This window comes from Apteryx mantelli, chromosome 17 (assembly GCF_036417845.1).
Source record: "Apteryx mantelli isolate bAptMan1 chromosome 17, bAptMan1.hap1, whole genome shotgun sequence".
NCBI lineage: Eukaryota > Metazoa > Chordata > Aves > Apterygiformes > Apterygidae > Apteryx > Apteryx mantelli.
This window is the reverse complement of record NC_089994.1, coordinates 6,727,248-6,741,233: the sequence shown is the minus strand read 5'-3', so window position 1 is coordinate 6,741,233 and position 13,986 is coordinate 6,727,248. Positions and strand designations below refer to the sequence as shown.

Sequence of the window (13,986 nt, the reverse complement as noted above, 5' to 3'; positions counted from 1 at the left end):
TAATTAAAATAAAAATTGTAAATTGTAATACCTACTCTCTAGAAACACACACACACACTTGAACAGCAACATCTTATAATCTTCCCACAATGATAACTCATCCAGCAAATCTGTTGAGGGGGAGGGGCTAGGTCCCTACATTTAAAGAATTCTTCTATCAAAAGTATAATCCATAAGATCCATTTGACTTTTAAATTTAAATGTATTTTGTAGGCAATCAGAAAAAATTCTAGAAATAAAGTGCATTTTCTTAAACAGGAAGATTAACATTTCTGTCACAGTGGTTTCCAACTGGCTCTTAATAATGGCTTACTGTTGGGTCATTGATGTATTTAAAGTAAAAAAATACAACTAGACTGATCTCAATAGTGGTAGAATTAAAACATTCAGTAAACAGGAGGTAACATCTATAGAAATTTAGAGGAAAAACAGTCCCATAAAGTATTTACACTCAACTTAGTAAAATATTATTGCTGTTCCAAAAAATCATCACCTGAATCTTCTGTTTCTTTTCTTTTTTTTTTTCCCCCCTCAAGTACACGCTATTACTTTTATTCTAGCAAGGAGACTGGAAGATCTTAATATGCTAGTTGGATATTGCATTTCCATTTATCCAAGATTTCTCTAGTAAAAGAAGAATTCTCTCCCCCCCTCAAGATTCTTTTGCCATCATCTTGTGCTGCTATCTTAAGCATTATCGCACTTGATTCTGCCCTTGTGTTAATGAACACTTGTCTATGAGAGTGGATATTGAGGCATTAAAACTGCAAGCCCTTTAGGCACATGTGTAATTTTGCTCATGCCTGAAGTCCTGCTGACTTCAGTCTAACGTCCTGATTCCACACTGACTCAACAAGATGGCATGCAAGAATAAATCTTTACATAGTCTTGAGAATTTCAAAACTTATGTGTAAAGGTGTTACGTACTTTGATGCTATAAAAATTATGTTTCAGAGAAAAGAAATCTTGCCCGCTGTAATAAGGCTAATGCCCAGGCAAAAACTTTTATATGGCTTAGTTAAATTTGTAACAATATGTGTATTGGCTGTTGGTCGGGAGGGGAGGGTTATCCCTGATTCTCATTTCAAGGAGATTGTGATGGTAGGTGTCAGTTATAGGCTAAAAGGGAGCTTTATAGTTTTGTAAAGTCAGACAAAAAGTTAGAGACTTTATAGGGCATTGATGAGGTGTTGCTGTGTCTAATGGTGCCTTTCTCCTGGACATCATCATCATCATCATTTGAGGATGAGGCTCATGGTTGGAAGAGGTAGCTCGTCTGCTTGGGACCAGGATGGAGGAACAACGGAGGTTATGTTTGGATAACAGGGTGGTGTGGGAAGGAGAGGAATGCTGACCTTTCAGTGTCCTACTGCTCTGCAGCTACTAATGAGAGCAATGTCCCACCCTCAAGCTAAGCCATGAAGACTTTTTGGAGGTTGAGATCTCCGTGTAAAGTATGTTTCAAGTCACAGAAGTCATCCGACTATGGCAAGGGGAGGGAAGTGAGGAGCTGATTGTTATATACCAATCATACAAGTAGACATACAAGACTGGTATCTCTCTGCTGCTGTGTGCTTTAAGATGCTTGGTATTCTGTCTTCTCCATGGGAAGAGCGCTGGGTCTCAGATCTAAATGTGAATAGGTTACAATGAAGTGAGGCTGGTGCCTGCTCTCACTTTCCTCTCACAATAATTTGGGGCTGTGAGATAGCTTTTTTTTTCCCCCTGTTTACTTCTGATGGCTAGCTTTCTAGTAAGGATTAGTGTGGGGTCGAGGGGTGGCGGGATGGGGATGGAAATGGGTATGGAACTGTGCATCAAACTGGAAGTTTTGCATTAAGGTTGTACTAAAAATTGCATTAAACCCCAAATAACCTGCTGCTGATAGCATCCTCAAGCAGTTAACTTTGCCTGTGTCTTTACATTCTCCTGCACGTTTGTTGGTGACATCTGAGAACTGAGGCGTCTTGATGAAGGATCTGAATAAGGTTATGGAGAAGTTGGAAATCTGCAGTTGGTTGTGTTCTAAAACTGCTTCCTTTCTTCCTTTCTCCTATTACTTTGCCTGTGTTTTTTGATACATGGAGCATATGGATTAAATTTTGTACCTTATGTCATCATGGCTCTGAACCCCTGATTGCTCTGATATTTAATTTTTGATCCATGCCTGGAGAATTTTGTAGGCCCAGCTATAACAGCTGTGAATCTGCAAAAATCTTGCAATATAGAAACACTTTGCTGCTTTGAAACTGTGAGCTACGGGGAGGGAATTGTGCTGAGTATCTTTGCTGAAGAGTTGTTATGCTCAGGTTGCTCAGTATAGTATTTAAAAACAAGATACCGTTCTGTATCAGTGTAAAGATAAGTTGTGTGCTTAGATGTGGCTTGTAATGAACAGTCTGATAAGATTAGGATGGTCCAGTTAGGTTGTATCTCAATTTTCAGAACTTGTTGTGATAAAGTTGTACATAGTCGGAGGAGAAAATTTCAGTTGCTCTGTGAGTGATGTGACAGAGGCACATAAGGCTACTGAGATGCCCTGAAAGTGCCTTTCCAAGTTTTCAAGTGTGTGGCTGTTTTATTAACTTAAAATTTAAAGATTTTTCTGATTATATTTTGTGCTTCAAAAGGGCATAACGGTGTTTTCTTATAGGTTTTCCTTTAATATACTTACAAATTTAACTCCAGCATACTTTTTTCTTTTTTTTTTTGCCTGGGGATTTCCTTAATAAAAAAAACCCCAAACAAACAACCCCCCAAACTATTAACTCTTTTCAAGTACAGGATTCTGGCATAGGTTGTATAGCCTAGGACAACATTTCCCATCAAGCCTTTTTTCCGATCTCTACGTGTTTTCTTTCTACTTGGTTTCCAGGACAGGCATTTATACCACAGCTGGTTCCATTTTCCTGTTACTGTTTCCCACTACTGTGTAGGCTTTATAGTATTTATAAACTCTGTAACCCTACTGAGGTCGTAATACACCTGCAGATTGCTTTTAAAAGTTGAGTATGTCAACATATTCCCCTTTCCTCATGAGAAAAGGAAAACTGTACTGAAAAGAACTAATTTTCTCTTAAAAAAAAGAAAAGAAAAAGGTTAGATTATAATATATTTGGAATTTAACCCAAGCCATTTTGGAATTGTCAACTAATATAACATTAGGAAAATATGCAAGAAATGAGATCGCATCATTTCTTCTTCTGGAACCCTTCTTTCTTAACTACCTTGGTTTTTGCCTTAAACTTTAAATGTAATAGTGAAATTTTAAGTGGTTTGGTTTAATTCTGGTTATGATCAGAACATAGAATAAAAGAGAATAGGAGCTTAACTTCCAACTCTAAAGGGATAAAATCAGCTTGAAATATAGCCATTTCAATCAATTAATTAGCTTCAAGTGTTAACTCTACACATCACCTTAGCAATTTGTGAATTTTTTCCCCATCTCTGCTTTCTTATATTTCAAAAATAGTTTAATAATTTTTATACAAAGTATTTGCATTGATTTATAAAATGTAAGTGGATGAAACCGTAGCTGTATAACAGATTCCTTAAAACTGCCTAGATATATGTTGTGGTCAAACATAAAATTAAAGAAAAAGAAAAATACTAGAGGAAAAAGAGAGGGTTTATCTGATCTGGCAGTTAATAGAAATTTTGGGTGTCACCTGTAAAAATGGTAGGTAAAACACTGTAAAAACAGAAATGTTCTTTTGTTCCTTTTTGTTTATCTAAATACATTTCTAAGTTCTTATCCCTACAATGTTGTAGACACTAGCACATCTTTATGATACAGTCTGAGTTCTTTGAGAACTCGATACATAAAATACAGAATAAAATGCATATTTTGAATACAACGGTAAGAATGTTCAAGAAAACTACACTATCAAATTGTCACCAGGAGTGGGGTTTTTTTTAGAGTATGAATCGCTTGAGCTGACCCTAAACATATGGGTAATGGGAACTCCCCTTCACCCAGCAGGGAGTAATTTCAGTTGGACTTTTTCTGCCAACAGTTTAAAAATCAAATACTGTTAATTTAGATTTAGGAGAGGCATGGTGAAAGGCTGCCAATACCTGCCTTCCAGGCTCGTCAAAGAGAAATGGTTGTCATCTTTCCAGATAGCTGAGAAGAGCTGCATGTTCCGCTGTGTTAGATATTTAAGTCTCTGGCTTGAAAAGGAAACCAGAACGTTTAAAATTGAATGTGTGGCCAACTATGTTCTGGGATTTTAATTTTTCCCATTTAATGAAGTGTATTATTCACTTCACTTTGAGATATTAGGTAAAAATGCCTCTTGAACTTATCTGTAATAGCTGAATGTTAATTTTATAGAAGTTTCCAGTTTCTGAAATTCTTTTTATTAAGTGGTTTTCAAGATTATGTTGAAGTTTCTTTCTCTCTCCTGTTGTGATGACTTTGCTTTTGAAATAGGAGGAGGTTGCAGGTATTCATCCATCCAGTGTTCATGGGCTTTCATTCCTAAAAATTAAAATGGAATGTGAAAACAGCCCACTGTTGTTCATATTTTTCTTTACATTGAAGGGGAACTTCATTTAAAGTGTACAGTATAATGCTATTCTAATTTAACAAGTGGGTGTTTCCACTTCATTAAAAGCAAGGCCATTGTCCTTGTTGAATTTTTGCTTTTCACTGATTTTCTATCAGTTTATTGTGCTGCCAGACTTTCTTTCTTCATATATCTCGTGCTGCCATCCGTAATGCTGTTGCCTTGATAGAATATATTTCTTAAAAATTTTCTGCTTTTCCTGGCTACACACAGTGTTACTTATAGTAATTTAAACAATTGCTAGGCAGACTTCAGATTATACTGCCTCCATTACAGCAGCACCTCTTATCCGTTTTTCTTAAACATCGCACTTTAAAAATCTCTGTGAGAAGTATTAGCCTCATTTCACTTAAGGGGAAATCGAGGCAAGAAAGCTAGTGTTTTGGCAAAGGCACACTGTGAGTCAGCAGCAGATCTGAGAATACAACCAGAACTCCCGACTCCCAGTCCAATGCTTTAGATGTAACAATTCTCTCTCAAATAATGAAGTGACTGCAGCACGTTTATATGCTAAATCAAATTAATAAAAATTCAGGCTATTTTCTGTAAGAAACAGAACTCTATTCCTACTTAAAGTACACTCCTGTGCATAAAATCTGCAATTACAATATTGCTTGTGTTTAAATTTGAAAAAACAAAAGAGGGAATGCCAAGTTATCTACTTGTTTGGCAATAAATGGTTCTGGGAGTGGAGAACGCTTTTTCAAAAAACTGTACTCACTGACATGTAATCTAATTTATTTTTGCTTTTAGGTAATTACGGATTTGGAAGAGCAGCTGAACCAGCTCAGTGAGGACAACGCAGAACTGAACAATCAGAATTTCTTCCTGTCCAAACAACTTGATGAGGCTTCAGGGGCCAATGATGAAGTTGTCCAGTTGCGAAGTGAGGTTGACCATCTCCGTCGAGAGATCACTGAGAGAGAGATGCAGCTCACCAGTCAGAAACAAGTAAGGCTTTATGTATCTGGATCACAATTTCTTCAAGACAGTTATGCAATTTGCAGAAAGGCTAAAAATTCTTTTTTATCTCTAAATTCTTTTAAGTTCTTTTAAATCTGAAATGAATATATGAATATTCATTCATATTAAGAATAAATATGCTTCCATGGGCAATTTGACCATTTCTCGTTTATGCCTCTTTCCCAGAACAGTTGAATGGATTGAAATTTTTAGTATTTCCCTTTGTATTTTTATGCAATAGTATGTAGAAATTTTGCACTCTGAAAGTATTACAACTTAGAGTTATTCATTTTAATTTTGTGACCCTGGCAATTCTGAAATCTTCATGATGAGGTAGAACTGACATTAAAAGCAATCGCAAGTGAATGTATGGAAGCTTTGAAATAAATGAGTTGTGATTTACCAGCTTATGTTTGCTGCCAATTTGCATGTACTGTAATTGAAATGGTAAGGCTGAAGCTTAAAGTGCATGCTTCATGTGGGATGTGAGAATTGATAGGAGGATTTATTTTTAGACTATGGAGGCCTTGAAGACAACATGTACAATGCTGGAAGAGCAAGTAATGGACTTGGAGGCCCTGAATGATGAACTCTTGGAGAAAGAACGTCAGTGGGAAGCATGGAGGAATGTTCTAGGGGATGAGAAGTCCCAGTTTGAATGTCGTGTTAGAGAGTTGCAGAGGATGCTGGATACTGAGAAACAGAGCAGGTTGTCTTCTCCCCATCCCCCTGCCTTTTATTAACTTGTATGAAAATGCTCTGCAGAATGTACTATAAAAATTGTATTTAGAATAGGATATGGGAGTTGGAACTAAATATAAATTCTTTTGAGGTAGTTCTAAAAATGGTGTATTAGTTAATAGATGTTCACCAGTGATACTGTTCCTTTAGTTTTTTTGTGCATGTGTGATTGAGGGGAGAATGGTATTTATCATTGTAATTTATAAAATGGCTTAATTTCTTATCTTCTGCTTGATTATACAGAAAACTAATCCTTGCTCCTGTTACTCTGGGGTCTTGCAGTTTTCAGGCTCTAGTTCTAACAGGGGTAGAAACAGGGTTACGTAATATAAAAAAGTGTTGCAGCAAACAGCCTGGCTTTGTAAAGTAACATTTTGAATTTGAGGCAAACCCCTGAAAGAGTTATTGATGTCATTGTGTGCTACAGAGAGGACAAGCCCAGAAGAGAGTTAGGTAACACTGTTTTCCATTTTAATACAGAGTGAGAGCAGATCAGCGTATTACTGAATCTCGCCAGGTGGTAGAACTAGCTGTCAAAGAACACAAGGCAGAGATTCTAGCCCTCCAGCAAGCTCTAAAGGAACAAAAACTCAAAGCTGAGAGCCTTTCTGATAAGGTAAGTAACTTTCAACCCTAAGCTTTCATAATTAACTGAGATATTTTCCTTTTCTAGAGATGTTACTTGTAGAAATGCAGTCTTGAGCAGCATTTTCAAGATGCTAGAGCAAACTGAAAAAGACTTGGGGACATAGAATAGAATTTTGTCCACAAGTCAAAGACCTCAGATTTCCTATTGAGTAAGACTAAAGCAAAAAGCAGCTCATGATGTCTGGAGCGTACCATGACACTGTCAGTACTTGATGTCCACATTTGAGCAATGGCATACCAAAATGTTTCTTTCTTTCTTTGTTTTTTCCATTATAGTAAGTAGAGAATAATTGAATCATTTTTCTTTTGTGTACGCTTCGTGAAGTTGGATTTTGAGATTGTTGAACTTTGTTAGCATTCTGTGGTGTTCTGACCATCTGTCCTACCTGCCTAGCTCAATGACCTGGAGAAGAAGCATGCTATGTTGGAGATGAATGCACGCAGTTTACAACAGAAGCTTGAGACAGAAAGGGAACTCAAGCAGAGGCTTCTGGAGGAGGTAACCTTGGAAACTTCAGAAGAAGGTTCCACTTCTGAAACCAAAACGTTGTGTGAATAGTTTAATTATGAACTAGAAATTCAGTGTTACACATCCTTCCTTCTTCTATATAACTGGCGAGAATTAATAAAGATTTTATTCATTTATTTTTTGTTAAAACTTTGCAAAATGGGTGACTATGTCAGTAAAAGTGAACTGCTCAAGGGAAGGTGAGCTGGGAGCCAAGGGTGACAAGCAGGGCAGGCAGGGACAGGGACCTTGCAGCCAGTGGGCACAGTCCCACAGTACCTGAACAAGAAGAGCACAGCAGGTCTGGTGGTAGTGATCAGCTTCAACCAGTGGCCCAGTGATCATTAGAGAAGCTTGTAGTGACGAAGCAGGTCCTAGCCTGCAAGGCAAGGTCCATGGCTGGGCACAGCATGTCTACAACACGGTCTGGCACAGACCAAGGGCGAGGGCCAGAGCTTAGAAGCAGCTCTGGAGCCAGTAGGCAGAGGGTGCATGGGGGCAGGCCCCAGATGAGGCTTTTCACAGCTCTTTCTCATAATTTAGCTGTGCTCACAGAAGTCTGATCCAAGGTTATGCAGCACCGTACCAGCGAGACTTTGAATGCAGGCAGCCAAACCTCGGTAGGGGGGAAGGAGGCTACAGAGGAGGATTACAGGGCAAGGATGGTTACGGGCTGGTCAGGGGCTGCTGGTGTACTCAAGGTGCTGACGAGTTATCCCAGAGATGACAGCTCCGTTATGCATCACAGAAAAGTGTTCTGTCTCTTGTTTCATAATACATGAATGTTAGTGGTTTTCAGGGACTTTCTCATCAAGATAATATGAAGCCTGAAGGTATTAAGAGTAGTTTATCATGTGCTCTTTGCTTAGTTGGACACAAAGGTACAAACAATTGGAATTAATTTTCCTCATCACATATGACTGCTAAAGAGGCAGGAGTTTATCCTGGTTAATAGGAAAGATCTCTTTTACCGGGAAGTATTGAGGTGGCTTTTGGTGAATGTGAAGAAGGCTTGAGAAACTGGCATCCAGAAATTCTTCATGTATGTGCACGTACGTGCAGTCTAACAATAACAAGATTTTAAAGTTTTTAAACAAAAAGCAAATTACTTGAATGTGTTGTTGAAAAAGGTGGTCTTGCTGTGAATTAATGGAAATAAACTACATAGAAATGTTTGTTTAGTGACAATGCATTCCGAAGAGAAGGAAAACTTCTGGGATATCGTAATTTTTCAGCTGTTAGACAAATGACTTTAGTTTTGAGTTCTGCAGTGATAGTTACTTTACAAGGAATGATAGCATATGATAGCTTTTGTTTAAAAAGGAAAACAAACACTGTCCTTTGTTTTCCTGTTAACAGCAGGCAAAGCTGCAGCAGCAAATGGATCTGCAAAAGAATCACATCTTCCGCCTTACTCAAGGTCTGCAAGAGGCTCTAGATCGAGCAGATCTTCTGAAGACTGAAAGAAGTGACCTGGAATATCAGCTGGAAAACATTCAGGTGAGGATGAGGAAAAGGTGGGCAGGACTCTGGTCCCCATTTAATGTGAGGTTTGGGGATCTGACCTACTGTTTCTGTGCGACATTTCCTTATACTATTTTTTTTCTTTTTAGTTCTGTTCTGCCATTGAGTTGATCTGTTTGTTTCTATTACCAAGATGAAATTTCTTGTGTATCTGTGTGTGGTTCACAGGTTCTCTATTCCCATGAGAAAGTGAAAATGGAGGGCACTATTTCTCAGCAAACCAAACTCATTGATTTCCTGCAGGCAAAGATGGATCAACCAGCAAAAAAGAAAAAGGTGGGTGAAAAAGGTGTGAGAGGCATGGAGTTAAATGACTGATGAGTTTGTGATTTAGTTATGTGCTGTGCATTCAAAATATTCTGTTTTACCTTTCTTTATGTTTAACACAAATGTGTTCCCATTTAAGAATATTCTGAGTCACTAAACACAAGCTTTACTGGGCAGTGTCTTCCTTGTGGCCTTCCCAGTATTTTGTCATTCCTTCAATAGTTAGGTTGCAACCCAGTAGCTACACCTCAATGAGGCTGTAAGCATACAGAATTTTAAACATGCAATTATTTAATTATTTTTAAAATGGTAAGTATATATGTGTGTATGAACATATTGTGTATCTAGAGTGGTTGTCTTGTAGTTGCAGCATAGGATTGACTAGTCAGGAGATATGGCTTGTGTCACGTCTTTTTCATAAGCCATTCTGTCATTTTGAATTAAGTAATTTAAATTAATTTTAACCACATATTTTGAGATCCTCTGTTTAGATACTCTTGGAAACTCAAGGTGTGAGTACTGAACAGGTAATGTATGTCCCTCTTTAAATTAATACATATCTCAACATTTTCTTTCCAGTGCCAGTTTGAACTAAAAATCCATCCTTACATATATCAGAATTACCATTAGGCCCTCTGGCCGGACTGCCACTAGCTAGTTTCACTTTGCCTAGATCAAGCCATCTCTTACTAGGAGTTAGGAGTTGTCTGTGTGTTTCTGTTGCTAGGGCCTGTTTAGTCGGCGGAAAGAGGACCCTTCTTTACCCACACAGGTTCCCCTGCAATACAATGAGCTGAAAGTGGCACTGGAGAAGGAGAAGGCTCGTTCTGCTGAGCTGGAGGAGGCTCTACAGAAAACACGCATTGAACTCAGATCTGCTCGTGAAGAAGGTAGGGGTTAACAGAAAAGGTGAATCTGGAGGAGACGCACATTTTTGGTCTGAAACATGTCTTAAACTGTGGCCACTATAACAGTAACATATGTTATTTAATCCTTATCTACTGCTGTGAAGATGCAGTAAGGCTACACATTTTTCTGAGGTTGTAACCGTTGAATGGTTACACAGAACCACTGCTATTTTTTAGTGCTTCATATCGGTTGTGTTAATGAGCTGTATTTATCTCATCTATAGCTGCTCATCGGAAAATATCAGACCACCCTCATCCATCCACTCCAGCCACAGCCAGGCAGCAGATCATCATGTCTGCTATTGTCCGCTCACCAGAGCATCAGCCTACTCCGATCAGTCTGCTAGCTCCACCCTCCAGTCGCAGGAAGGAATCTTCCACGCCAGAGGGTAGGTTCTTGGTGGTTAGGAGCTTTGCTGTTCCCATTTGGAATATGTCTACTATTTCAATGCTATCTCCTTTTTCTTTTTTTTTTTTTCAAGCAGGTATATTTGGTGGCATACAAGTATATCTGCAAGTATTCTGAGATATAGCTAGCATATCTGGAAGTTGGTGTGAGGAAAACTGGGACTTTTTTCTATGAGAATATGGGATTAATTTCAAGAACAAATTTTATCACGATAGGAGTATTGAATGATAAATTTTGGTTTTGGTTTAAAATTCTCTATTTGGTTTATGTAATTTATTTCTGAATACTTCAGCAAAAAAATAGTAGTAGTATGAATTGTTTAAAAAATATGTTTTTCCTCAGGGGTTTGTTTTCTGTAACTACCCTATGCATTGGTCAAAAGGTTTTATAGATGTTTCCTTAGCAATTAATATTTTTCCTTGTCTAAGCTTGCAGAGTTGTTCTGCTGAGCAGAAACATTCTATCAAGAATTTTGCTAAAGGAAAACGGCTTTTGATAGGCATAAAAGGAGGATATTAGGTCAAAGGAGATACTGGTTTCCTATTGACTATAAAAAGAGGATACCCTTGCATACCTTGAAAATCTAGGGGAGTCATCAGAAAAAGTGGAAGGATTGAGGGCTTTGCTTATTTATTCTTACAGAAGTAGTGTAAGGGAATGAGTGTTGAACCCAGAGACTCTGACCTAAAACTAAGGGTCTTTAGCTGGAGATGATAAAAAACAAGTACACAAGCTGGTTTTCCCCAAAAGGTCGAGCAGACTCAGTAACTCTGCAGTCCAGCCGTCAGAGGTGGTCAGGGGGCACAATGTGCTTGCTGTAAGGATGGGTAAGATCAGTATAGGAAGATGTCCTCAGTGGCAGATCATGGGCAGGGAAGAGAATCATGTTCATCAGTAAAAGAACATGCATTGAAGGATAGACTTTGTTCATTAATAATCAAAAATACAGAATAGATCTGCTAACGGATTTTAGGTGTGCTTTAAGGTGTGCTGGCACTGATGGTTAGTGTGAACACTGTATGAAGAAGGCCTGCTGTTTGTTGATGATGACAGTAGAGTTGCTGAAGGGTTTGTTAGCTATGAGCAAAATTAAGAGATTAGTTTAGCACATTGTAAGAATTGAAGCTAAGTGCAGACTTGAAATTTGGTTGGATTGATTGGCATAATCTTGCTACACCAGTATAGTAGCCATTTAGTTCTACTGTCTGTTCTGAAGTGACATTCTGTATAAGGTAGTTACTGAGGTGGTAATGTAGCTTAAGATTTGCAGAATGCAAAGGAAAATAGACAGTGCCTATGTTCAGCAGGTCTTTGATAGAGGTTTACAGTTGTTTTTTGTTATGTTGGCTTTAAAATGCCAAAACCTACTATAATTTTCATCACTGATGCAACATCCTGATAATAAATATTTGTCTCTTCCAGAATACAGCCGGCGCCTGAAAGAGCGAATGCATCATAATATCCCACATCGTTTTAATGTGGGGCTAAATATGAGAGCAACAAAATGTGCAGTGTGTCTGGATACTGTGCACTTTGGACGGCAAGCATCTAAATGTCTTGGTAAGAGCAGAGGATGTGCATAAACAAAGTTTAACTGGATAGTAGAATGAAATAGCATCAGACGTAGAACAGATTTTCAGTGAAGAGGGTTAACTTTTATATTCTAACAATTTTCAGTGTGTTTCTGGGCTTAGTTGAAAGACCTGTTTGAAAAGGCTGGTGACCAACTCACTTTCTTAACAAGAACCTGGTTATTTTATGCATGTTGCTTTGCTACAAACAGCTAGAACTTGGGACAGAGTATGACAACCAGGAGCTCCTCACCAAGGAAAGTACATTGTCTTCTGGATCAGCATTGTCTGTCAGAACTGGAAAAAATCAATCCAAGTTCTTTCCAGCTACATGAGACTATTTGATAGAATAGTCTGCAGCATCAGAGCTTTATCTTCCAGTTCTTTCTCTTCCTGCAGATGTAAGTTGAAAAGGACCAATTATGAAGACTTTGCAACTAGTTGGTGGAAACATTCTACATTAGAAAACATCTGATATTTTAGAGTGGAAAGAGATTCTTGGAAAAGTGGGGGTCGGTGACAGTTAGAAGTGGAGGCAACAGGGTCTTGGTTCTTTGGATTGACAGAATTTTTTCTCTGTCCTTTTATCAGAGTGCCAGGTGATGTGTCACCCAAAATGCTCAACTTGCTTGCCAGCTACTTGTGGACTGCCAGCAGAATATGCCACACACTTCTCTGAAGCATTCTGCCGGGATAAAATGAATTCTCCTGGTCTGCAACTGAAGGAGCCAAGCAGCAGTCTACGTCTTGAAGGGTGGATGAAAGTGCCAAGGTATAAACATGAATCTTGATCCCATATCAGGTGCTGGAACATGTGGAACAGTTCTGTATATTATCCTTGCTCTTATGATGTGATAATTGGTACCTGTCCATTATAATTTCTTATTACCACTGAAATTTGTCTCTCTAGGATTTTCATGCTTGTTTTGTTCAGAATCTGAGTAGAAAATCTAACATGGTTTTGTGCTTATTTTCCTCAGGAATAATAAACGTGGGCAACAGGGCTGGGACAGGAAATATATTGTCCTAGAGGGAACCAAAGTGCTCATTTATGATGCAGAAGCAAGAGAAGGTAACTTAGCACTTAAACATCCAATGTGTCATCTTGCCATCACAGTTATTTTCTCACTACTTACTTGTTTTTTCTTATTCTTTCTCTATCTGTCTCGCCATTCTCCCTGAAGCTGGACAGAGGCCTCTGGAGGAATTTGAGCTCTGCCTTCCTGATGGTGATGTAACTGTTCATGGAGCTGTAGGAGCTACTGAACTTACCAATACAGCAAAGACAGGTGAGAATCAATGAGATCAAATGGATTTCAGCTGGCTTGACATCAGTTCGGAGCTAGTTTGGCAGAACAGAACTTTCTCCCTTTAGCTTTCATTCTGTCTGTCTGTTTAGCATTCATTTCAGTCTGTGCAATTTTGAGGTTACCTCTATCTGAATTAGGTGAATAGGTCAGGCATTTAGTTGCACTTCTGTCATGATAGTTGAACTGTGAATAAGATATTCATCAAGCCAAATGGAAGTAAATTTTAGTGGTTTGTAAGCACTCAGTTCATTTAAATTTCCTCTTTCAATGTTCTCTATCAAGTGTGAAGCTTCACAATTCCTGTCAGCATTGTGCTCTAACCAGGAAGTTATTAACTTAGAAATATTGGGTGTATAGAATCCTTTATTATGAAAAAATATTGATGTTTTGATTTGTATGTATTGTGTAGAACCGATGAAAAGATTGTGTATGTCTTGACGTTAACATTAAAGGATACAGACTGTTAAGAACAAAGTTTTCCATAACCAATTTTTACAGATTTTTCTGAAAAACATGCTTGAACAGTTCAGGGAAAACTTTAGTCAAGTGCCTGTTCTTGTAGTTTT

At 38.2% G+C, this 13,986-nt stretch overlaps 1 protein-coding gene across 1 annotated transcript in view; it reads left to right on the top strand.

The window, feature by feature from the left end:
* Window positions 1-13,986, top strand: part of CIT (citron rho-interacting serine/threonine kinase) — a 74,983-nt gene that overhangs the window by 47,397 nt on the left and 13,600 nt on the right. Inside the window, exons 25-36 of the mRNA XM_067306807.1 lie at window positions 5,325-5,522; window positions 6,050-6,243; window positions 6,756-6,891; window positions 7,318-7,422; window positions 8,791-8,931; window positions 9,124-9,231; window positions 9,950-10,112; window positions 10,355-10,519; window positions 11,962-12,099; window positions 12,702-12,882; window positions 13,091-13,182; window positions 13,295-13,399. Of these exons, the coding sequence (XP_067162908.1) occupies window positions 5,325-5,522; window positions 6,050-6,243; window positions 6,756-6,891; window positions 7,318-7,422; window positions 8,791-8,931; window positions 9,124-9,231; window positions 9,950-10,112; window positions 10,355-10,519; window positions 11,962-12,099; window positions 12,702-12,882; window positions 13,091-13,182; window positions 13,295-13,399 (1,726 nt within the window). The remainder of the gene's footprint in view (window positions 1-5,324; window positions 5,523-6,049; window positions 6,244-6,755; window positions 6,892-7,317; window positions 7,423-8,790; window positions 8,932-9,123; window positions 9,232-9,949; window positions 10,113-10,354; window positions 10,520-11,961; window positions 12,100-12,701; window positions 12,883-13,090; window positions 13,183-13,294; window positions 13,400-13,986) is intronic.